Source organism: Vanellus vanellus, assembly GCF_965231255.1.
Source record: "Vanellus vanellus genome assembly, chromosome: 10".
Lineage (NCBI taxonomy): Eukaryota > Metazoa > Chordata > Aves > Charadriiformes > Charadriidae > Vanellus > Vanellus vanellus.
In genome coordinates, this window is record NC_138915.1 from 2,249,941 (window position 1) to 2,275,082 (window position 25,142).

Genomic DNA, 25,142 nt, shown 5'->3' on the forward strand with positions numbered 1-25,142 from the left:
TGTCCACGTGCATACAAAGCTCCGTAAAACAGGGGGGTGGCCTTGTTTGCTGTACATCTCTCAGGTAGCCCAGATTGAATTCCTAAACTTTGTCGAAATCAATTACAGCGTAAGCCAAGTGTGTTTGCCCATGCTTCACTAAGGAGTTCAGTAATATATGGTATTCTTGAAGAGTCATAGGAGCATATGTGATAAAGTATCTATGGATCAAATAATTATTATGTTTCCCATATTATGGGTGTTAAAAGTAGGAAGTAATATCTATTTCCTCAGTGTTGCCAAGAAGAGGGGGAGAAAGGAGAAGTGGTAGTAGGAAATGCATGACCCATTAGAAATGCCGTTACCCAGTTACAGTTCCTAACCTGCTACATGGACTCAACTTGCTCGAAACCGGGTGCGTACAGAGCGTCTTCCACAAGCAGAGACGTGCTAGTCACTGAGCTGTTTATGTGCTCTACCACTCTGCAAAAAATAAAGGGTCTCTTAAAAACCTGGGGTATCGGTGCTGGACTTCATAGTCAACGAGTGGGGAATGGTCCTTCTTTCGTGGAAGTACAAAGGAACGCGCCGTTGGCACGGGGCAGCGACCCACGCTCGGGTAACATCAGGCATGGACTTGCTCTGAGCTCTCGACCTTTTCTGTACCTCTCTGAATGGTTTCATCCTCCCCCGTGCCAACACCGTTCTCTGCTCTGGGCCTCCCCCCACCTCGGGGGCTCTTTGTCCACCAGAACATTCCCAGCTGGAGGCTGAGAGCTCCGTGGGAGAAGAGAGGATTGTTTCTCCTACATTTGTTTCTAGTTTCCTCTCAAAATGAGAGTACCAGTGGCAGGCAGGGGCTGTGCGCGTGTCGTCTTTCCCTCCTTCGCCCATGTGCTCGCTCAACGCTCCGACAAAACCGCCGCGCTTCTCCTCCGTGCGGTTTCTGCAGACAGTCTCCATAGCTGAGCATGTTCTTTCCCGCTGTTGCCTTCTCGCCAACGGTAATATTCTGTGGGGCCATTTCATTTCCAGAAGCGCTGGTACGATTCCATTATCTCCTCGTTGCTCCTTCGATAACTCCTAGGCAACACCGTTATCTTCACATCCAGTACTCTGCAACACCTGCACAACACGGGAGCCGCTCAGACGCGCCGCAGGAGCCTCGCGGGAGGCAGCGGCTCCTCCTGCTGCCGCCGTGGAGGGGAAATGGATGGAGCAGTTCAGTCAGGCATGTCCAAACCTGATGTACTGTCCTCTGGAAGTATAATGACAGCACAAAGCTGTTAAAACCTTCCCTTAGCGTTAGCCATTAAAAATAGCTCGTAATGTTTTCTGAATCAAAATTGGAGAGATAAGAGGGGAAAAAATGTATTTAGTATGTGTAAGAAAAAGGCTAATGCACAGAGCCGTGTGTTTTCAGAGCCAGGTGAGAAGGAGGATTGTGATGATTTATTCTTGTAATACCTTTTATGAACAAATCTCTACATAATCATGAATATTGCATAGAAAAATACGTTTGATCCCACTTCACCCGTCTCACTCACGAGCACAGTCTGTTCGGTGTTGTGTTTGGGAAGTTTTCATCAGCAGTGGGGAGGAGAATGGTTCCTGGGATAGCGAATTTAAGGAGCACAACTTTTTTCCTATGGGATTTGTTATCGGGCTTTTTTGAGACAGTGGTGAAGATAAATGCTATTTCTAAGAACTAGTCCAAGACTCAAATTTAAACACAGTGCGCAGTATTGATTTAATTGAACAAGTTTGGAGTGATGCTTACAGCCTTTTCTCAGCACTGCACGGGGCGCAGAGGGAGAGGCAAAAAGCACTTTTCCAAGTTAGGATCAAACAGAAAAGATTTTCTATTGCATATTCAGCCTAAAATATCCTTTTATTATGTTTTGGACAGCATCACTACTCAAAGCCTACAGACTAGAGGAAGATGTTTGTACAATACATTAGTTAGTGGATTATTTTTTTCGCCCCTAGAGCATTCCAGAGGAAGGAGCCAGGTTTTAAAGACTACGGGTTTCTGGACAGTGCCCTGTCTCATGATCATTAATACTGTCTGGCATATCCATGAGCCAGTTTGCTAAAAAATTAGGATGTACAATTTATTATCCGAGATTAATGATTTGTTTAAAATAATACCTACTGCTTATCTTTAAAAAAACTCACTACTGAATCTCATTTGAGTAAATAAATGCTGTACATTGATTTTACTTTTCCTCTTAAATGAATCCTTTGATATAGCATTTATCTTTAGGGCACTCTCAATAATCAAAAAATATTTAAGTGAAACTAATTTCATACACCTAAATATTGGCTTTTGAGAGTGGATAGAGGAAGGAAATCTTGTTTCTGTGTTGCTAAATTTGGCTTTTTCAATGTGTGCCTTGTAACTCGAATCACCTTAGGTGGTCATGACTGTATAATTAACATTCAGTTTTCTGATGATTATTTTTTGCTAGCTGTTCCTATAAAGATACAGAGATGTGGGGCAAGTGTTCCTCTTACACCAGTATAAATCAGGAATAGTTTCAGTAAAGGCAGTACAAAATTTGGTGGGCAAAACCAAAATAAGCGTGAAGAAGGTAAGGGGGAAAATGGGAAATTATCTCTCTTTTACTACAGTTTATCAGCATCCACAATTTCACATCTATGATTGAGCAGTTGATACGATAGAGCTCAAAACACCTTTTTTTAGTGCCGCCTACGGCTGTCTCCCAGCTGCCGTGACCGCGTGCCCTCCCCGCTTTGGCAGGGGATATCGTGGTAGCCGAGACCCAGCGCTGCTGCCGGAGCGGAGCAGAGCGAGCGCCAGGCATGTCAAACGGCCACAGAGCTGGCGGTGTTCTCATATGAGTTCTGAAAAATTAATAACGAAGACTGTTTTGCTTTTTCCTTCCCAACGTAGAGAAAGGAGCTGTTGCTGAAAAACAAGGGACAGGAACAATCAACTTAGGAAGGAGATGAGGAGGAACAGGTTTGGTTACAAAGGTTGTAAACATTAAGGAGGGAAAAAGGAAAACTTAAGCCGGATCAAGAGGTTAAAACCAGGGCGTAATGGGACAGAGATAGGTTAGGAGTGGTGTGAATTGAGAATCAGGGTGATTGTCTCGCCAATGAGGGGTGTGTGAATGGGAAGTGTGTTCCAATGAGAAGGGGTAGAGACCCATCGCCCCGGACCCCGAGAATGGGTTTGGAAAACAGAGATACGCTACCCAGTCTGCACTGCCAAATGTGCTGAGCTCATTTCTCAAGAGTTATGCTTCTCCAGCGCCTCGTTTGCAGCACAGGAATCCCATCAGGCCAGTGGCCTGCGTGTTCCAGTTTCTCATCCTGTGGAACAGAACTTCCCATCGTGGAAAATGATGGAAGTACGTTACCTACTCCCAGGCGTTTCTTCACGCCTACAAGCAAAAGTTTGCAATGTGAGGATTTGTTTTGTTCTTTTATGCCTGCGATCTACCCTATTTGTTTAGCCAGCAGCAAACATATTCACAGCAGATGAGGCTTGAAGAATCCGACCAGGTTTCACCATTGCTTCTTTCTTTTCTTCAGCCCTCCCGCGAATTCCCTGCTGAGTTCAGGCTCTGTAAGTATCTTACGATCAACCCATCTCTCCTTTTCTCTCTGTAGGATCTGATACGAAGAGACATTCTGTATTACAAAGGTCGCATAGACATGGATAAATATGAAGTGGTGGATATAGAAGACGGGAGAGACGATGACTTCAATGTCAGCATGAAGAATGCCTTCAAACTTCATAACAAGGAGACTGAGGAAATGCACTTATTCTTTGCCAAGAAACTGGAAGAGAAGTTACGATGGCTTAGAGCTTTCAGAGAAGAAAGGAAGATGGTAAAAGAAGATGAAAAGATAGGTGAGGAATATGAAATGAATCTGAGAGGAGATTGTTGGTAATGCTAAATTTAGCCCCAACTCTTGGAGAAGCCCACATTTTTTTTGTAACAGAACTACAGTTCAACCTTGCTCAGATATCCTTGGTTGCTCTCATAGTCATAAATAGGTCTCTCTCTAATTCAGTTACTGTTATTTTTGGCCCTCAGTGAACAAATTCTGTCCATAGCTTCAAGCCTGGCCCTCCGTGGGTATTGTGGGAGAAGGAAGTCTTTGGCCACCTGACTTCAGAGTCTCCTGGCTGCATCCCTTCTGCTCTGGTTAAGCAGGTCTCGTGCAGGGCAGGAGGGCGGCGAAGTCAGTGACTTATCAGCCGTGCCCTTCCCTCCGCATCAGCCCATAAATTGACTGTAACCAATGTGGGTTCAGGCTCAGTTTGTGCTGCTCAGCTGTAAAGCACTGGGCATATTTATGATAGTGTATAAAGAACAATGGGTCTGATCTTACTTTTCATACAGCCCCCGCACAAGTGAGCTTATAGAGAGGCCTGTCCTTTCGAGGAAGATTTGCTTTCCGTTAAAATACCTGCCCGTACACACAGCTCCCTGGGCGACGCTCTCCCACCTAGGGCGTTCTGGGTTTGCCAGACAGTGCAGGACATTCCCCCCCTCCCCGAAAGAACAAGAGGCTTTGTGAGCAATCTTCTGAATTGTGTTTGCCGTGTTCCCTTTTTCAGGCTTTGAAATTTCTGAAAATCAAAAGCGGCAAGCGGCAATGACAGTAAAGAAAGTCAGTAAGCAAAAAGGTAACCGGCAACATGCACTGTGCCTGGTGATGTGAGGGTGGAGCGGGCTGGGCTGAATCCTGCTGGGTTAGGATCCAGCGTCCCCCTTGAATTTCCCCCTCCCCTTTCTCTTTTTTTATAAAATACCGTTTGTGCTTTGTATCCTTTCTTAATGTATCTGTGGGCCAAATTAATCTCTGGTCTAATGTGGTTGAAGCCAGTGGAATTGCACCAGAGATGAATTTGATCTTGTGTCTCCAGTCTGATGTCCAGAAGCTGTCCCTGGGGGCAGAAATCTGTATCTCAGTTGTTTATCTCAGGCTGAAATGGGAGTGAGTGCGGAGATGGGTAGGGGTTCTGCTAATTCCCAAAGCCTCCCAGTAGCAAAGAAAGAAAGATGGCTAAAATGCTGGAGATGGTGAGGGATCTACCCCTTTTCCGCTCTTGGAAAGGGGACACTCATGTTTCCTGGGGCTACCTACAACTTTTTAAGGACAGCACAGTAGCATCAGCTCTAGGAAAAAACGTATCTTAGGAAAGACATTCTGTCTCTCTAATGTTAAATTCATTTCCCCACCCAGGCAGGCTACAGCCAGCTAATAAATGCCATGCTAGATATTAAACACAGTCTCAACTGGCGGAACAGCCAGCGTTAATTATCTCTCGCAATAACTCTTGCAGCTACAGGTTTGGAAATAGTAAATATGGAGGGAAAGTCAGAGAGGTCATTTTTCAAGTTTTCCAAAGCTTCACAAAGTCGTAGACGTAGCGATTCGTGACCAAAGTACCGCGGCACAACTGGGCCTACAAATGGGGTTTGAGAGAACTCAGCACTTCTCGGCCGTAGTTCCAGGCTGATCCGCCCCCGCTCTGTACAGGCAGTGGGTTGGTTTTTGCAAACGTTGAAGGAGCTCGTTGCTTTCTGCCTCACCTGTTTGTTGTCTACTGGCTTTGCTGGTCCAGTAGTGGTTCGCTAGGCCAACTGTAAACTCCTTGGTTTGCTGTGTCTCTCCATTGTCATGAGTCTTCTCCTCTCTACTAACTTCCTATGTTGTCTTCTGAGATGTTCTCTAAAAACTCTCCTGGCCAGATTTTCTAAGCTCAAAAGTATGCACACACCCAAAAATGGGCCCAGGGAACGCGTGTCTTACACGGCGTACACGTAGTTCAGGCAGTAGCGGACGCTGTCACGAGCTCGGTTTTGCGGATGCGCCTCTCACCACGTGCATGTTTGTCCCTCAGCACGGACGCAACCACGGACATTGTGGCGACTGGAAAACTAGAGAACTTGCATGACCGCCACCACGAAACCAGTTTCAATTGTTATTTGCTCTTCAATAATTATATTATTAATTAATTGAGGCATTAATTAATTAATAATTGTACTGTTCAGTCATTGAGGGACACAGTTCAAAGGTGCCTGAGCATGCCTACCAGTATTCCCACTTAAATCACTGGATTGCATCCTGACAAATATAATATGCCTAACCGTACTTACTCCTTACACAGCAATTGCTCTCTTGTTTTCTCTCTTTCTCTTTCTCTCTCTTTCTCTCTGAGATGAAAAAGGAGGGGCTATTATCTTAGACTTCTCAGACTATAAAATTAATTAGCTCCTAAAACACCAGTCAGCGTTCCTTTTGTGAAGAACGAGCTCGCGCTCTAACACCGGCAGTTCTCTTTATGAGACGAAGTCCTCGAGTCAGACAGAAATTGAGTCAGACCCCACGTGAAGTGAAGCCTGGTTGTTTTGCTTAAGACATGAAATCTGAAAAACAACAAACAGGGTCATTAAATTAGTAGCTCTGTTCCTTTTGTCCTGCACTGTGGTAATCATAGCCCAGTCTCAGATTAATTAAATTAACTACCGGCACTGAACGTTTTGCTGAAAACTCTTACTTTTTTTTTCTTTTCCTTACTCTGTGGTTTTCTTACTCTGTGGCGAAGAGTTTTCGGAAGAGTTTTCTCACTCTGTGCTTTGCCCTGTGTGTGCCCGAGCCCCAGATGGGGGCAGGGGGCTGCCGGAGCAGGGAGCTGGTGGCATTGCTCGGAAGAGGGAGGCAGGAGGAAACTCCCAAGAGTTGCCTTTTAGCGATTGATTTTTTTTTTTTTTTGGAATCTTGCCGTATGCATTTTACATATATTGCCAACAGGGTTGGGGTTGGGTTTTTTTTTGCCAAAGACCTCGGCGGGCGCTGGGGGCTGTGCTGGCGCGGCGGGGGCGCAGCCCCGGGGCTGGGGGCAGGCAGGCGGCTCTGCCCGTGGCAGGAGGTTGCTGCCTGCGGACACCGTGCGCTGCCTCTGCCCTCCCACAGCACGACATTGGAAAGGGCTTTCAATTGGTTGTGGAGCATCAGTTAGAGCTGGAAAGCGGTGAGTGAAGCCCTTTAGGGTTAGGAATACTTCCACCGCGTTCAGCTGAAGTATTTATTCATTTAACTTTAGGGACTTTGCAGGCCAGGTCTGGGGGGCTGCAGCAGGGCTTGACAGCTCGACCTGACGTGGCGAGAGCCCTGCTCCCGTGTCACCGGATGCCTATTACAGACTTCTTTCTAGATTATCTCAGTTGTCCCCTCCACCTCTTAAATGGGAAACCGTGGTAATTTCCCTGTCACAGAATACTTAAGGAAGAGAGAAAAGCCGTGAAAGAGGTGAAATGGAAAACGCAATCAGCTTTGTTAGAGGTGAAGCAGAAAAACATTTTTCAAATGGTATAAACTGCCACTTATTTGATGCGCTGCTGTACCACACCTCCCAGCAGTACGACTCCGGAGCTGGCTGGCGTGCGTTTGAAAGGGAAGCGTTTAAATGCCCACTCGCTGCGGCGGGCGAGGGAGAGACGCTGGGAGATCAGCTGATGGCAGGAGAAGAAACCTTCAAATTCTGCTTTTTAAATTAACGGGAACTTTATGCCGGTGATTAAGAGAGAGCACAACTCTCGGCGTTTTGAGAAGTTTTTGATCCCCAAAGGAAGCAGCCCCCTCCTACCGCTCCCCTCTGCGCAGAAAGGCGCGCGTGTGCCGTGCCAGGCTGCCTTCCCTTCCGAAGCGATTTAATGATGCGCGAGGTCAGATTTCAGCAATATACTGGGATTTGCACTACTTATTGGATTGGGCAAAGCGTAATGATATTAGACCAGGTGCCTTAAGACAGCGTTAAACCAATTTTTGGCCTTCTTTAAGTCCATTAGACATGAAGTAAACAGGTAGTGTTGGCTCTGCACCCTACTGACAGATAGAGAAAAGGGCCGTTTGTTGTTGTTTTTTTCTTTTTGCATTGATTGTTCAAGATTCTGCCTCTCAGTTACTGCCCTTTAGCTTCTTTCAATGTCAGTGTGGTAACTGGGACTAGAATTCAGTGTGGTGTCTCCTAGAAATAGCAAAGTACCAGAGAAATTTATTTGGCTTGACTTACAAAAACAACAAAAAGCCCCACAGCCCTTTTTAAGCTACAGCTGATGGAGTGCGCAATTTTTCTGCAAAGTCCGGGTACCACCAAGGACCTTTGCTGCCTGCCCTGCCACTGCCACATTAAGATAGCAGCGAGTTGCACTTCCAAAATTGTGCTCGTTATTGACTAAAGCAGTGGAAACAAGTCGAAATTTCCCTTGAAAATGGATCCTTTGTGGATCTCCAGTCCATCCTTAACATAGACACAGGATTATCCAGGGTACTTTTTCCATTTCTGAGCATCTGAAAACAGAAGACCCCTTTAGTGGCTGTATCCATCGAAGGCTTCTGTTCTGCTGCTCGCTTTTTATCTCCCCTCCAATGATTAGTGTTTGGGGCTTTCAGAAGCATGCAGTTACTCTTCTGATCCCCGGCTTTGCCTACATCTGTCCCCGTGCAGGACTCATGTTCCTGGAAGCTGTCAGCCAGCGGTGTCGAGGGGATCGGAGGTTCCAGTGCCCAAGAAGGAGACCCCATTCTTAAAGCACCATTTCCCACTAATGTTTCCTTTTTTGGAAAATGAAATGTCTCTTCAAATTGGAAGAAGTGACCGTAGCGCTGGGTGGGAGCGTTTCCCGCCCCAGGAGAGCTCTTCAGACCCATGCCATGAGCCAGCTCCTTCGTGCCCTTCTCTCTGTCCTGTGTATTCTCCTCTGCACTGTGCCACAGCTTCACCAAAGCAGATGCCCTCAGCCCAGCCGAGCCTTTAGCCTGGTGGTCTGGGACTTGCGGAAGGAGGGAATATATACTCGATCACAATCACCCCGAGCCCTGAGCTTCGAAGGATGCTGTGGTTAAATCTGCCCATAAATACCCAGCCGGGGTTAAACCTTCAGCCAGCGGGAACTGCTTTGGCCTGCAGTAAAGCACCCTCCGAGTCACTCAATTCTCCTGCTAACTTCTTCCGTTCTGATCACTTGAGCTCATGGCGAACCATGTCATAAAAACCCTGACCTGAACACCCAACAGCTTTTCTTTGACTTCTCAAACTTCTGCCCTCCAAGCTCTCCCCCAGCGAGCCCGCCTGGCAGAAGGAGGTGACTGCGTGTTAGCGTACTTGTGCTGGCTTCGTCCAGCTGGCGAGGACAGGTCTTACCGGGTGACAGAGTCTGTAGGTACCTCCTGTGGCTCTCCTGAGCGTTTAAGCCCGTTTTATTGCATCTCCGTTGCTAACAAGATTGACGTGGACCCAACATGTTTCCCCGTCCTATTCACAGGTGTAGGCATAGCCTCGGGGGGACTGAGACTGAGCAACACGAAGACCAACTGCTTTAAAACAAAGAGGGGCATTTGCATTTTGAGATAATCAGGGTCGCTTCCCTTGTCTTCACAGAGCTCCCCACAGCGTAGGTGAAAGAATGTTCCCAGTGGTATTTCCCCACAGATTCGGCAAAATCACAGAGCTTATCCCCGTGCTTGTAAAATACAGACCCGACCCAAAGCCTCCAAAACGCAGGTGTTATTCAGGGCCCGTCTGCGGCTCGGCTCGCCCAAGCACTCCCTGCTTTGGGTCCGCAAGCACTGGTCTTGTTGGTGACAGTGTAGATAGATAGATGGCTTCTTGCTCGAGGCATTAGTAACCCAGCTGGAGTCAGCAGTATCCCCTGAGATCGGTCAGATGTACAAGCTAAGGCAAATCATGAATAAATTCTTGGCTGGGAGACCTCCAAGGATGGTACCGGTGACCCGGCAATGGGCACGTGCTTCTGAGCAAATTCTCCAGGGCAGTTTGTTGGTGAGATGTGGAACAGGCCTCTTGGGTTTTCCCTCAGCCCTCATTTGAAGAGCCGAGGTGTTGACTTCAATGTCTTGTTGAGATTCCAACTGAAATAAGTTTGTCAGCCCAGATACTCCCGCACTTTCAGTTCGGTGAGGTATTTTAGGTAAGGGCGGTGTTGCTACCCAGCAGAGGCCACATTTCAGGGCAGCGATGGATGAACTGATGTCTTCCTATCACTGAAATGGGTGATCTTTGCTATCAGCGTGCAGAATGCCAGAGGAGGGGGAGGCTATGTAAGTACAAGATGGGATGAATTAGTTTTCACCTGGCTTTGATTGATCAAGCCCTAATGTCATTTACTCCATCTTGACTTGCTTAGCTTTTGCTTATCACATGAGGAATCATTATCTTAATGCCCAGCCTAATGACACGGGGTTGCGGTAACAGACTTGATAAATAGACTCAGGAAGGTCAAGTTACCTCAGTGTTTGTAGATACTGTGGTTGGCTGTGGAATAGCCAGCACACGAGATTACTGCTTTCCTCTGTTGCATTTCTCAAACTGCAGTTGGCCCTTTTCCCTCCCTCTTCCTCCAAACCGCAGAAGTTAGGCTAGTGGTTAGACAAGAGAGCTAAAGGTGATCTCCTCACTGGTACCATCCCTGGAGTATCTACCTCTGCTGGGCCGTTGAGTAAAATCCCGGGCTGTGTAAAGAAAGGTGGCTAATGCACCGCTTAAATTCCTCTGGAGTAACGGGCAAATACGACAAAGTTTGAGTCGAGTAGTTTAGTGTGGAAGTGTGAACCCATGAGGGCCCCGGCTGCTCAGGACTGCCCTCGGAGGCAGACGATTCCTGCTCACAGCTGCCGGCCGCACCTCTGGCTGATAAAACGAGGTCTGCAAGGAGGGAACAGAACTACTACCAGCCACGGCGTAGTCTGCTAACTCTAAACGTAACGGCAACCAAGGGAATAGCGGTGAAGTGCTTTGAGATCCTCTGTTGAAACGTGCTGAAGAAAGGCAAAGGGCTGTACCCGCTCAGCCACTACTGCTGCTTATTTCTTTAACTTAAAACTTGTCGCTGTCGCAGGAGTAATTAACCGCACAATTAGTGGTCTTGAGGTATGTTCCCGGCTACGCCATGTTGCATATGGGTTACAATATTGAGGAGGAGACGGAATTCATGGGGTTTTTGAGCGTGGCTCCTGAAGGATGCACGTTGGCTCAGCTGCTGTTGAGATCAGAGGGAGATGAAAGGTTCCTTAGCGCAGCGCTGCTTCCTCCCCTACCCGCAGCCTCCGCTCGGCCGGGCGAGAAGGCAGGTGTTGATATTTCGCCGTCTCCCACTCAACTCTGGCTAACGAACAGCACGATATCTGGCCGGCTAGGTAGAAGAAAAGCCTATGAAGTAGCTCCCGATCAAAGCATAAACTAAAATCTTCAGGGTTGAGGGCGGAACAAACAGCATGTTACGCAAGTGTCCGTGGCTTTACCTAGGCAAACGTGAGTGTATTCTGTGTGTGTTTTGTATGAACCCTGGAAAGGTGCAGTGTTACCGTAGCTGTCCTGCGGTATTATAACTGGCTCTGTCTGCACGTGTCCATGTGGATTGCCTGTCAGTCAATAGCATGCTCCTAAACCTTCAAGTGCTACTGAAGTCATCTTGTAACCTCAAATAGAAGAGACACTTTGAAAAAAAGAACTAGAAGGGGAAAAAAAGAGAGAGTTCTAAATCTTTTTAATTGTTTTCTTCTGAGCTGAGAAATCCAATAGATTCCGAGTGACGTTGCCTAGTACTAAAAAAAGACATGATCTCAGCTGACAGCGCAGCATCTCTCTTTACTGTTTTTGTCTGGCCAAATTATAAACCCCAGAGTTTTCTTTTTCTCCTTCTGAACAGATTTCCACATCCCCCACCCTGCCGAACGATCTCGCTACGCAGCTGCAGCCTTTATATCCTGCTACAGTGCAGAATTATGCATGAACCAGCAGAAGGAGCTCCAAGTCTGGTCATTGGCGTGTAGCTGCTTTCTTACGCCCTGGAAAGGCAGCGCAGCAGCTGTGTCTCAAAATCATTACTTATCTATCGATTCTCTCCCATTGCGCTTTGAATGCTGTTCGCCGAGCAGCCCAAAATTGCATTGGGAAAGAGCTCTGCTCATTTCTTTCTGTTGAATCGCAGTGGAGTTACGGCTTTGCATATTAAAAAAAAAAAAAAAAAAAAATTCCTCAAGAGACAATTTTGCACAGCGGCCCCGAGTTCTGATGAGGGAGCAAACTGCTTCAGAGCAGGAGAGAAAAATCCCAACCCGTCATACTTTTTCCCAGAGTTGCTCTTTCTCAGGATTTGAAGATGTGCAGATTAGGCGAATCTTCTCCCCGTTGTGTCCCCCCCCCCCAATTCCTGTGTTCCACCTTGTCAAGAACGTGGGTATGTCTGAAAAAGAAAAAGAAAAAGCCATTCTTGGGGCACCTCAAGCTATGGCAAAGTGCTGCATCACTGTTTCACATGAAAATGTATTCTTACGGAATTATCAGCCTGACTTGCCGGAGCACAAATGTTTTCATTTGCATGCCCACCGAGACGCGGTAATTATGCATGCCATTGGGAGCCGCGGTCTTGATCATTCAGGCCATGGAGGCCATTTGATAAATACGATAAATATGCAAACCTGCGGCTGCTTATTCAAGTAGAACCAGCCAGGAGCTTTTGACGTTCATCCAGCTTAGATGTCAGTGCCAACAGCCTAGATCCTCGAGCAGGGCCACGCAAACCACTCTGAGAATATGGGTCTGAGTGTCTTTACTGAGGGAAGTGGCAGCATGTGCATGGGTTTCAAGCAAGGGTAGACATTTTTCAGGAGCTGGGACCGAAAAGGCTATTTTGGGAAAGAACTGAATGGGGTTTGCTAGTGATCTGGCCAGGGGAGTCTGCCTTTTTCCCTTTTGGAGGAGACAGACCATGGATTACATTCTTTGTAGTGTAACTCCATCGGTGTCAGTGGACTTCAGCCAGACTCTCCTTCCTCTACTCCTTCAGCCTTCCGAGTGCATAACATTTTGCTGACCCAGGAGATCTCTCAGCATTTCTGTACCGTGATTAAAATACATTAGTTCACCCTCCACAGATTGGTTTAGAGACACCAAAGAGCTCAGCCCAGCTCAGCACGGCAGACCGGACGCAGCGTAAGGCTGACTGCTACTCTGCAGCCACAGGATGCAGAAGACATTGGGCCATGTCATGAAAGCAGTGGGGTTTCAAGGTCTTCCAAAGCCAGAAACAACTGCTGTGTGTCCCTTAGGAGCAGCTTTAGATTCACGGCTCTTTTGTGTCGGAGAACATTAGTTAGTAATCTTGGTGGCACAAGGCCTATTTGCCTTTGACCACTATTCCTAGTCCTGTGGGTCGGTCGAAGATCCAAACCACTTCCCAGACAGAAGAAGATATATTTCCCAACTCTAGCCATGTAAGGGACCTGTACCAGATCTGACCTTCCCACAGACTCTAAAATTCCTCACCAGTCTCTGCTGGGAAAAGTAGCCAAGGCACTAAAGGCTGGTGGCCTCCAGGAGAACGTCTACACTCTTGTATGGGTTCAGGGCTAGAGTTTGCCCTCCAGAGCAGACTCTGCAGTTGGTTACACTGCCCACACGTTGACCTGCCCTCCAAGAAGGCAACTCAGAGCAGAACAATGGTAGAAGAAGGGCTGGATGAGATAGGGCAGAGATGAGTTCAAGCCTGTTCTCTACCCTCGTGGGACTTCATTGGCTTAAGTCACACGGAGTGGTAAATTCAAATTGCCGGTCGGGGCCTGCCAACGAGGTACAGACGTTGTCTCAGGTATCCTAGAACTGACCCTGTTCCAGGTTTGACCCCAGGACAGCAAGGGCTCTGGGGCTGCACTCTGCTCTGCAGCTTTCTGGGGGAGAGAGGAGCTTGGGAAAGACAGTCGAAAACTTGTTGATGAGTAACTCTATTCCAGCATGCAGATACAAATGCAGAGCAGCTCCAGGTTGTTCTTTTCAAATAAGTTTGAAATATTAACTATGATGGATTTGTTAAAGGTGAATAAGTATGAATCATGGAGTGGTTTTTGTCCACCGTAAGGAGAAAGGTCTTGGTTGCTCCCTACAGTGGACAGCATGATTTGATGGTATTTGCTGTAAAGAAGGAGAAATCAGTTAGACATAGTCAAGATGATATCTCTGTTTGGTCTGAGCCTTTTGAGGATTTTAACAACCCTTGATTGGTGAATTCCATCGCAAGGGGAAGCGAATTAATTCTCTTCCCTAAAGCCATACTAAAGCCTTAGCTTTGTATCTAAGAGGGGTCCTGAATTATACTGCAGCAACATATAGAAGTTGTCAGATGAGCTCCGTGAGTGCAATTCGTGAGGCTTTTTTCCTGTGTCTGTAAGTACCTGACTGTGTGCAGCCTTCCTGTGCCCGGGCCGGCCGGCACTGGCCCCGCAAAGCATGTGTTTGTGTGTCGGTAGGAACCGCTAACTGAATGCAAAAGAGTCGCATTTCTTTTACACACGTTGCTGTGGTACCTGGGTGCTAATCACCGTATTTTGCCTTCTCTAGCACCTTCCCAGCCGAGGATCTCAAAGTGTTTTACAAACATTAATTAATTTAGCTTCACAACCCTCGTGTGAGGTAGGTGGGTGATGCCATCCCGCTTTCCAGATGAGGACACTGATCTACTTGGGTAGAGTCGCCTCGCTCCTGCGGTTAAAACCCGGGGAGGCAATGGCCTCGCGATGGCCCTTGCGAAGCTTGCCACCCGTCACGCGGCCGGGGCTGCCCTCCCCGCAGAAGGAAGAGCAGTTCTGCATGCAGCAGAGGGGATCCAGAGATGGCCAGAGCTTACAGCAACCTGCTTCCGAGCCCCGCTCCTCCTTCCTGCCCTTCTCTGGAGTTGTGGTTTCCAGCCGGTCACGCTACCCCGAGGCTGAAGGAGGGATTATCCCTCATCAGCGGTGGTGCGGGGAAGGAGATACAGAAGTAGCTGTATTACTGTTCCCTGTAGTCTACGCTTTGGTGGTGACACACCTCCCTTCTGTTCCACTTCCATCCACCCAGAGCCGCCCTTCCTACACCATCCTTCTCAACGGGTTGTGTAGGTCCCGGCTTGCTCAAGCTCCCCCTTTCCGTGGGAAAGCTGTAAGGGCAGCACCCCCTCACCCCCTTCCTGCGCAGGAGCTGTGACTCACGGACGTGGGAATTATGCATCTGGAACCTCACAGTGTAGCCTTGCCAGTCCATCCATTGCTACCAGTTTGGATTGAGCAGAATCCGCCTTTTCTGCGCTGCGTGCAGCCGGTTTTGGCTGAAACCAGACTGGTGAATTGAAAATGAACCCTATGGAAAAGTCCTACAAACGTTCCTAAAGAAACTCATGAGTTGCCCTTTGTATAGGCAGAGTAGCGCTGAGGCGGTGCGGGTCCCTGCGGCGTAGCGCTCCCTCCGAAGCAGCTCTGCTCCGTTCTGACGCAGGAACCGGTGCCGAGTGGTCCTCGGGGTCACGCTGCTCGGGGCTGGGCACCGCGGCACGTTGGGGCAAAACCGCTTTCCAAGCGTAGCTGGGGAGGGAGGGTAAAAACGAGCTCGGAAAGACCAAAATTTGCGAGCGGGTTGAAAGACGCGGTTGTTGTCCATCGTCTGACCAGACTGACGTGGCGTATGGCATGGCCACGCGGTTGTGCCTCGTTAGGTCACGCAGGACTTTTCCATGAGGGCAGGCAAAACTCTGCCAATACAAAAGTAATGGATCTTTTCCCAGTCTTTCAACGCGTGGTCTAGCGTAGGTAGCCTCCGAGCTGAGAGTTTAGGCAGCTGCTGCGTTCCTCCGTAGATTTGCCGTCTCTGGCCCGTCTCCCTGTTGTGTGGGACCCTGGTTATTAAGTGGTAAGAAGCGATAGCATGACGAAGAAAGACTATTGACCCGATTGCACTTTGACTGATCTGTTTCTTTTTCCCCCCAATCATCGATGCAGGTGTGAGCTACTCCAAGTCGGTTCCTCCAGCCTACCCACCACCCCAGGATCCATTAAATCAGGGACAATACATGGTGACAGATGGCATATCCCAGTCCCAGGTCTTCGAGTTCACCGAACCCAGACGCAGCCAGGCACCATTCTGGCAAAACTTCAGCAGGTTAACACCATTCAAAAAATAATACCTAGAGAGATGGAGAATTTTAACTTAAAAGAACTCAAATTTAAAAATAAAAATAAATAAAATTATATTTATAGATGGACCTTTTTTCGGAGAAGCACTGTTGCAACTAAATATATATACATATATATATATACACACACATTTTAAAAATAATAATATATATACATATATGTATATATATAGAAGGACCAAAAACTTTTTTTGTTGTTTTTGGGAAGCAATCTGCTACTAGATACTAGGAAGCACCAATGATTTCTAACCATGTGACCTATTTTATTTTATTCCATTGGTCGGACATCGTTTTTTTTATTTTATTTTTCTTTTCTTCTTCATTTTCATTCAAGTCGTCATTGGCATCCCAGAATGCTTTCTCGCTTGTGTGAATTCGTCATGGAAGTTCCTCGTGGACTACATTGGTGTATATTTTATTTGATTTTATTTATGGCGGGGGGAGGGGGGTGTTGTTCGTTTTTTGGAGTGCCGGGAGATCTCTGCTCCCTCTCCCTCCCTCTCCGTCCCTTCCTTGGCTGTCCCCGGAGTTATCATTTCAATGAAGAGCATCGACCCCGTCCCCGTCCCCGTCCCCGTCCTGCATTCTCTGGTCTGACTCGTGCCTGTCTGGATGTGCTCCCCTGTGCACCATGCTCTGCTGCGCAGTATTTCTCTGGCTGTAACTGTTTTGTTGTGGGCAGGTGAAAAGAAGCAGAAGGGCTATCAGCTATTTAGGAAGTGAGAGATGGGGTTTCCTCAATTAATTTTTTTTTTTTTTGGCATTGTTTTTTTAAGCGCTGTCTTTTTCTCAATTCAGTGTGATTTGTTCGCACTCGGAGTAAGACTGAGAAAAGAATATCAGGGGCTTTTATTTCTTTTGCGTTTAGTTTTGTTTTGGGGAGGGGGGGTGTTATCTTTAATTTATTTTCTTTTTAAGCTGAGACACGACTCTGAAAAGCCCACTCCTATCTTTGTTGTCCATGCAAAGATAAAAGCTTAAAAACTGATGGCTTCACGCCCTCCATTCCAGCTAGAGGAAAATTGGCTATTAGATTCCAACAAATGGCCAGTTTTCTTTCTTCAGGAACTAAGGTCCCATCCTGTTGGCCACACTCACGCCTGCACAGTCCTGCGTTAATGAACCACTAATTGCCATTTACAGGAGCAATGATCCCAAAAGGGAGGACCGTGACTGCGCTCACTGCCTGCTCTCCCCTTTTGCATAGCAGATCCCCGGCTTCGCCCGGGCACTGACCTCCCGGGCGAAACACGAGCCGCCGTAGTGACCCCATAGCGGAAGGATCGTTGCCCGAGTAACTGGAAGTATTTCCCTGATATTTAACGCGCCCAAGCGGCAGAGGAGTTGAGAACTGCCTCTCAGGAAAGATACGGATGTGACCTGAGCAGTTTAGCCGTATGCCCACGGTTCCGTGACCTAATGTAAATCAGCGATGAGTTTGACCTAAACGGCACCGATGGTTGGGCAGAGGTGTATCAGTGTCAGCGGGCTCTGGAGTGACGAGCTGAACTCTCCAGGTCTCTTTCTCTCTCTTTTTCTCCCTCTGGAGATTCATAGCTCTGTTTTCAAAGACACTTCCGACAATTTCAGCCTTGAGTACGTTCGTTTGCAAGCGCAAAAGCTTATGTTTAAGCTTGTAAAACCAATCATTGTGCACTAGGATGATTTTTTTTCCTAGGGCAAACGAGACTCTTGAACCAGATTTAGAAGATGAACTTAAAAACTTTGCAGAGCTTTTCTGCGAGCTCCTTTGAAAACGGGGGATGAAGTGATTGATGAGGGTATTTATCATTTTCTTTTGAATCTGATACACCACGTAAGCACCCCAGGCCAACTAGTGGGGAGAGACATGGTTTTTTTCCTCCCCTAAGAATTACAAGAGGATGGGAAGAGCAGAGAGTGTGACTTGAGTGATTTCATGGAGCCTGTTCTATTTCAGGGCATATTACAAGGCAGTGGCTGTATTTTTGATTTAAGTACAAAAATAATCTCAGCACTTTTTAGTAGTCTAGAAACTCTGAATAAACAGCAAAGCCAGATGAGCGTTTTGGAGAGGGAGAGCGGCCCCTCTGTGACAGGCAGCGGCGAAACCCCGGGAATCCCAAACAGGAGGCAACCCGATTTGCTATCAGAACTTATTTTTATGCTCTTTTGTATCTTTGCATTTTGCTGGTCAGATTTGAATCTTGAACGTGTAGCAAATATTATTTTGTTTCTTTAACAGAATGGGTATTTAAAGAAGTGAATGAGATGGGTTCTCAGCAGTGAACTGAAATGCTTTCCTATTTCTGAATGGCTGGAGAGATGCAGAGAGAGAGAGAGAGAGAGAGAGAAAGAGAGAGAGATTACAAGCTGTTGTCAACGTGATGAAAATTTCACTTATTCCTTTGCCTTTTTAATTGCTTAGGGAAAAAAAAAAAGTAACAAGCACATTAGTTAAGCCTGTTCATTTACTGTTTTGTGCCTCAGAGAGTGAGAATGAGACATCCATAATTTTTATGAGAAGATGCTTCCTAAATATTCAGCACTAGGAAAAAAGCAACACCACCGCCACACCATTATTTGCATCATAAATCAAGACTCGCTTGATCTGACAAGGCCACTTGTTGGACTCGCAGCTTCTTTCTTAAGTGGAAAGCCAAACCAGACTAGCGTTGCTCGTGCTCACCGAAGCCGGGCGGCGGGCAAAGCAGATGCAGGCGCTCGTTCCCGAGGGAAGAGGGGCTTGGCTCTCGGGCACGGCACTCAAGAAAGCTCTTCCCCTCCATAACTTGCCGAGGTGCTGCGAGAGATGGAGCGTTATCACAAAGAAGAACCAGCACCGGGTCCCACTTTTCCTACCTTCTGTGGCTTTCCCCCGAGGGAGCGGGTTGGGCTGCCCCGTGTCGGGAGGCGCTGGGAGCAGCGCAGATGCAATCAGAAATCAGAGTGGGGTGATTTTGACTGAGCATCTGACACAGACTTTCATTTCAATGCCAGACAGGAGGAACCCACTTACCATTCCATATGCAGAAACAAGAGAGTTGTAACAAACTTACACGTTTACGGTATTTCTCTGGCTGAATCTATATATATATATAAAAAATAAAAATCCCCTCTTCCCTAGGTAAATGACATGCATTACCCCTTGACCTAGACACTAGAACAGAGGATCTAAATTCAAGACTTTTGCCTCCCCACCCTCTCCAAAAAGATCAAACGAGAACCAACCTAGGTGCATCTAACAGTTGTAAATAGAAAATAATACATAGAGAAATATATTTGAAATCTGTTTCAGTTTCTGGATGGTCGCCGGCCATCCGTTGCAATGTTATTGATAGTACACTGTGGTGCTTTGGGTTTCTGGTTTTGTTCTCTTTATGCTCTGTCATCTTTTCATTGCAGCTACATTTCAGGGAACATGTATATTTAGTAGCTATTGTAAGTTCTGCATGGCATCACCAAGCTTATTTTTCCTTAAGAAGAAAAGAAGAGTCTGTAGGAGTTTAAAGGCACTATGACGACAGGGACTTGTAGCAGAGAATTTAAAAAAAAAAAAAAAAAAAAGGTTTTTAAAATTCTAGTTTGAAGCCAAATACTGATATTTTAGTGCTTTTGGGGTTTTAACAGTAAGAGAAAAAAAAAAAAAGAAAAAAAAAAAAGGATTTTGGTAACCCAGCTGATCCGCACTTGCCAGTTTTATTATTTTGTTTATATTGGACTGTTTGACCCTGTCAAACAAGTGTCAAAGTTGTGTGTATAAAACAAAACAAAACAAAAGTGTTTAAAAAAGTGTTGTAAAGACACTGAGCCTTATGAAAATATTTATGGAATTAAATAAAAAGAAGTGAAAAGGCATCTGAAGGCATTTTAAATCATTTTCCTCAGAGCGGTCTCACTCTTTCCCCAAAGGCTGAGCACGAACCGCCGGGGCGGGGCTCCGGCTTGTCAGCAAAACAGCCGCTAAAACGTTCGTGTCTAACCAAAAAAATAGCTTTGTTCTGGAGACATCCCCCCTCCCCTTGCTTTGTGTCCTCCGTCTGAACTGAGTGGAGTGCTTAACGCGTAGCTGGAGGTTCCACGCTGACAAACTACCGCCCGGCGAGCGCTGGCGGGGTGTGCTCTAAGCGGAGCTCGGATCGCGTCTTCTGCGAAACGTGGGTTTAAAATGCTTTCTCTTCCTTTGCTCAGCTCCAACCCAAACCTGGAGCCAGCTGAAGTCTCCGAACAGCCGTCTAATCGCAGATGCGTTGTGAGCGGCGCGAGGAGCAGTTCGGAGCCCGGGGCGGCAGCGCAGGGGGTGGGTTTTCGAGGGGCTCAGCCCTCGGCCGGTGAGCGGGTTCCTGCCCCCGCTTTCCCTTGGCACGGAGGGAGCGAACGCCCCCAGGGGGAAGGAACCGGGTGCTGAAAGGCAAAGCGGCCTCTCCAGAAACCCAGTGGCATGACGCAGGTAAGAGAGTTGAGTCGTGTATTTCTAGTTAGCCCAAAAATACAGTCACGACCAAGAGAAGTGGGGTTCTCACGCCGCGGCACCCAGAGCCGGTAGCGGTTGGGAGCGACGCCCGTCCATGTGTGGAGAAACACACAGGCGGCACCTACCACCGCCCTCTAAATAACCGCGGCCAAAGAGCTGCGTTTTCGGTGGCGCCACTGACGTTGTGCTCTTCCCTATCCGGTGAGCGGCGGCCGGGTCGCTGGCACGCGGCCCGACCGCAGCGGCGGCCCACACGTACTGGGAAAGCAGTCAGACGAGGGAATTCAAAAACAAATGGAAAAGCCGAGCAGGGGTGCTCTGGGAGACAGGGAGAGAGGCCGGACGGGGCAGGGCTGCGAGCAGGAGGGCGTCTGCGGGGCCGGAGTTCGCGCAGGTGCAGGAGCAGGTTCAGACATCACAGCTTCGCATCGCCTACTGCTTCAGCCACAGCCCCAGCCGAGCTTTTTTTTTCCTCCCGCTTACATTATTGCTTGCAATGAAGATGGCGTTGGTGCCGTGCCGGCGTTCACCCGGCCACGTGCTCCTGTTTCTCTTGTACCGCATAACTGAAGTCACTCCGGAGGGGATTGGCACAGCGCCGGTTCCAAAGTGTGCTGCTGGGGAGAGTAGACCCAAAATGCAGTTACATGTAAAACCTCCCCCTGAAGACCACCTCTCCTGCCCTCACCGCCCTCTCTGCAGACCAAAAATAGTTGTTTGCCAGAATTTTACTCTCCCTTCCAAGTTCGCAACCGTGAGCTGCGGAGTCAGGGAGCGCACGAGCCGTATGCAGCGCCTGAGATGTGTAGGGTACCAAAACCAGCCCTGCCAAAGAGGGAATGGGGAAGAAACCCCATCACCCAGTGCGTGTGCTGGGAGCAAGAGCACCACCAAAGCGCACTCAGAAGCGGTAACGACCTCCACGGCCCTGCAACACGCTCCCAGCCCATCTCGCTGTCCTGCTGGTGGCCGGGGAGAGGAGCATTCCAGGGCCTGGAATGCCACTGCAGCTCGTAGTCCGCTTCTGTTCTTCATTTAGGGACAGGATTCGTTGGCCTTTAGCTTCCTCCAGCCACCCGGCATTCAGCCCGCTGCTGTGAACTTGGGTTGCATAAAACAAAAACCAAACCCAAAGAAACCCAGTTTAAAATTCATGTGTCTTGCGGGGTGCTGAGGGTCGTTGGGCCGTATTTCTGGAGAACAGCCCAAACCGACCCTCCGAGGCAGCGGCAGGGGCACGGCAGGACAGATGTGCCCAGCTGATCGCTGAGACCTTTCTTCAGCAATTCCCTATAGCGCACGCCCGCCCGAGGGCACCGTTCTGCACCAAAGCTTTTATTACATACACGGCAAAGGGCAGAACTCGGTCCTCGGAATGAATGATGCTCAGGGAAATGACTTAAAACAAACACCTGCACTGGTCCTGCCTGGTCTGGTGCTCTGTGGCGCTCCTTCGCCGGGCCGTGTGGCTGAGGGCACGCGGGACGCCGGGCAGCGCTGGCAGCCTCCGCGGGCAGAATCAGGCCCCGCTCCGCTTGGGAACTGTAATAGAAGGAGTAAAGCTTTTAGGCTGATACGTTTGTGACATGAGAGGAGAGGAATGTATATATCCATGGTATTACAGCCGAGCTTTTGCTTTTTAAGGCATCAGACTTCCGATCTGCCTGATGGTGCTGGGATTACGCGTGCCCATCTACCCCAAATGATAAATTTTCTTGTTTTTCTGTAGCTAAGAAGCAGCACCAGGTTTTGCGCTAAGTACAGTAGGGGGTCAGCATCCTCCAAAGAATGTAATGCACCATCTGTGCTGGGTTATTAAAGAACAAACTGGAATCGCATGTTGCTGGGGCTGCAGCGGGAATAACGGGCGTTTTCGAGAGCGTTTCTAAGCACCGTCCACCAAGGGTTTCGCAAACCTTCACTGCTGAGGAAGGACGCTAGCTGTTTAACCGCAGATAGAATGTCCCCAAAACCGCAGGTACAAATTGGAAAACTGTGTGTATTTGTCTGAATCTCTTACCTTTGCTAGGGAAAAGAGAGACGCGGTATTTCTTAAATGCTTTTAATGTTCACATCCTTTCTTTTCCAGCTCTCTCAAGGCAAAAATGCATCCTGGTGAAGATGGGCACTTTCTCATTTCAGAGCCACAGTCATGAGTTACCTCGTGCGGGTTTGGCAGGGTCCCTGTGCTCAGCCCGGGCCGTGCAGCAGCGATGGCTCAAAAATGTTTTCCCATTCCAAGACCCCCCCAGAGCCCGTTTCCAAACCTCCCTCCAGCACTTCCCCATCGACACACCTGGCAAAGCCGCTCCGGTGGCACACGCGGTGTCTCAGGGACACGGAGCACTTGCCTCTTTCAGTACTGGCTACAGCAGCAACAAAAAATCTCCAAGACCGGAGCACTATTGGTTATTTTTTTTAATTTTTCATCTAAGAGAATATATAAAAAAGTTAAACCCTTGCAGAAACACTTGCCTCATAAAGAAAACATCAGTGCTTGAAAAAGTGCTCTGCTCTGCGGCATCTTGTCGAGCGTGTGGCACCGCCGGCCACCTCTGCGGCTCGCAGCCGGGGAGAAGAGCTGGGAACCGTGTTTGGAGCGGAGATGGGGGCTGTACACACGCAGCTCTTCGCACACACGCACTTTCCTGCCCTTTTGCTATTATAGCAGAGAGCCATAGCATACGCTGCTGCGGCCTGTCTGCCTTTTATACCCACTGCACAGCTGGAGGGCAACAGACACACATTTTTTGCTAGGATGGAGGTTTTTCAGAATAAACCGTGGTACTAAATTGGCTTATAAATACCCTCGGAGAATTCAGGCTCCGAGAGGCTCAGTGGCATCTTTCTGGCTGGTCCTGGCAGTCAGTGGAAGTTAACCTCAGAAGAGAAGTTTTATTCTTTTTTTTTTTATCCTTAAGAGGATCATAGTCTCATAGAACGGTTTGGGTTGGAAGGGACCTTAAAGACCCTCTCACTCCAACCCCCCACCCTGGGCAGGGCCACCTCCCCCCAGCCCAGGTTGCTCCAAGCCCCGTCCAACCGGGCCTTGAACACCTCCAGGGATGGTGGATAGATGGTGGTATATTTGCTTCTCCTTTTAGCTCACTTTTACAAAAGCTGTGAAGCTGTTACTCATGAAGCAAACAGTCGGAGGGTGTGTATGTGTGCCTTCAAGCCTTTGCCAGTTCATAGGAAATCAGAAAGCAGGTGGCCCTCTCCTGGGTGGAGATGCCAAACAAGCCCCAGCCATCACCCAAGCCAGCGGGGCCAGGGCTCCTCTTTCCTGTACAACAGCCACCCACTGTCTCCTCTGAATCAGTGGGATTTTTCCATAGAACAGTGTAACTGAGGTTAAAAAAATAATAATAAAGTCCTGTTCCTGACTGTTTTCTTAACTGGTATGAATCGGACCAACCCCAGTGACCTACCACGGGCATAACTGAAGGCTGCCCTCAGTCCCCAGGTTTAGTGACCGGACTGATCCAGCCTGGAAATGCTGGAAATAGTTCGGCTCAGCCACATACAGGGAAGTACCTCTTCCCCCCAAAGACAGGGATTGTTAAGGCAGGTTTTACGTAGGCTGAGTCCGTACTTTATCCCATTCACTGCAAAACGCCGCAGAAGTGTGAAAAGAGCAGCAGGTTTGAGCAAATGGGTCACTTACAGGAGTGGAAGTCGGTGCTGCCGTTGTCTCAGAGAGTCCTTTGTCACGGGCTGGGCTTCACGCCGGGCGCGCGCGGGCCTGTCTGGACGAACGGTCCGAGCAGAGCTTTGTTGAGCCCTGTTGCCCAGGTGCGGTTTAATATCCGTCCGATGCCGCTGACCTGGACGTTTCCCCCATCGGTCACTCCTGGGCAGCCCAGGCCACGGGTCCTGTTTGAGTTGAAGGTATTTTAGCACGTCTTAAAGTGGAATTGCTTTCCACGTTATTTGTGCTATATCACCCTCGTTCTTTGTTTTCTGTTTGGGAGCTGGATAAATGCAAAGAAGTGCCATTTGCTGTATTTTAACTCCCCAGCAGCCAGACCAGTGCTTTTCCTGTGCCAAAAATGAGCAGCCTTATGACACGCTCCGCTCCCCGTCCAAACTCCGCTGACGTGAAAGTGCAGTTTTTACAGAGCCGCACGGGCCCGACTCCAGCAAAGGATGAGACGGGCAAATTGCACTAATTGTGCAATTGTAAAAAAAAAAAATCTATCCCTTACCGCCTTATCTGACCTAAACCACATCGTTTGTATGTCGCAATTTATTTTTCAGTTTGGCTGGAGCCGAGCTCTGGTGTGTTGGCGTTCATGGCCAACTGCGGAGCACCCTCACTGCCCCCCGGGGACACCCAAATGACACAAAAGCCCGTGGCAGCCACCAAAGAGCCCTACTCCAACAGGGAAAAGCACTGGTGCCCATTCCGGGGGGGGGGTGCTGTGTGTATGCACAAGGTGGGTCAGGACCAGGGAGGGTTATTCTCTCGTTCTGCCTTAACAGAGCCCTTATCCCACAGGCTGGTTTTTTTGAGGGAATGTGTGACCAACACACTGATTTCCTCAAAGTTTCACTCCCCCACAGATACAGGGCAGCAAGAGAGGAGTCCCTGGCCAGCCCTGCTGCTGCGGTGGTTTCGCGCTATACAAAGGAAATCCAGAGTCTTTGGACCAGGAAAAGAAAATAGGAGCAAATACAATAAATACTCGTAGCTGTGG

The 25,142-nt window shown here is 48.3% G+C and overlaps 1 protein-coding gene across 1 annotated transcript in view; it reads left to right on the forward strand.

The window, feature by feature from the left end:
* Nucleotides 1–16,060, forward strand: part of ARHGEF9 (Cdc42 guanine nucleotide exchange factor 9) — a 196,386-nt gene extending 180,326 nt beyond the window's left edge. The window contains exons 10-12 of the mRNA XM_082488354.1: nucleotides 3,622–3,865; nucleotides 4,580–4,648; nucleotides 15,796–16,060. Coding sequence (XP_082344480.1) covers nucleotides 3,622–3,865; nucleotides 4,580–4,648; nucleotides 15,796–15,977 — 495 coding nt within the window. The 3' untranslated portion in view covers nucleotides 15,978–16,060. The remainder of the gene's footprint in view (nucleotides 1–3,621; nucleotides 3,866–4,579; nucleotides 4,649–15,795) is intronic.
* The last annotated feature ends 9,082 nt before the right edge of the window (nucleotides 16,061–25,142 follow it).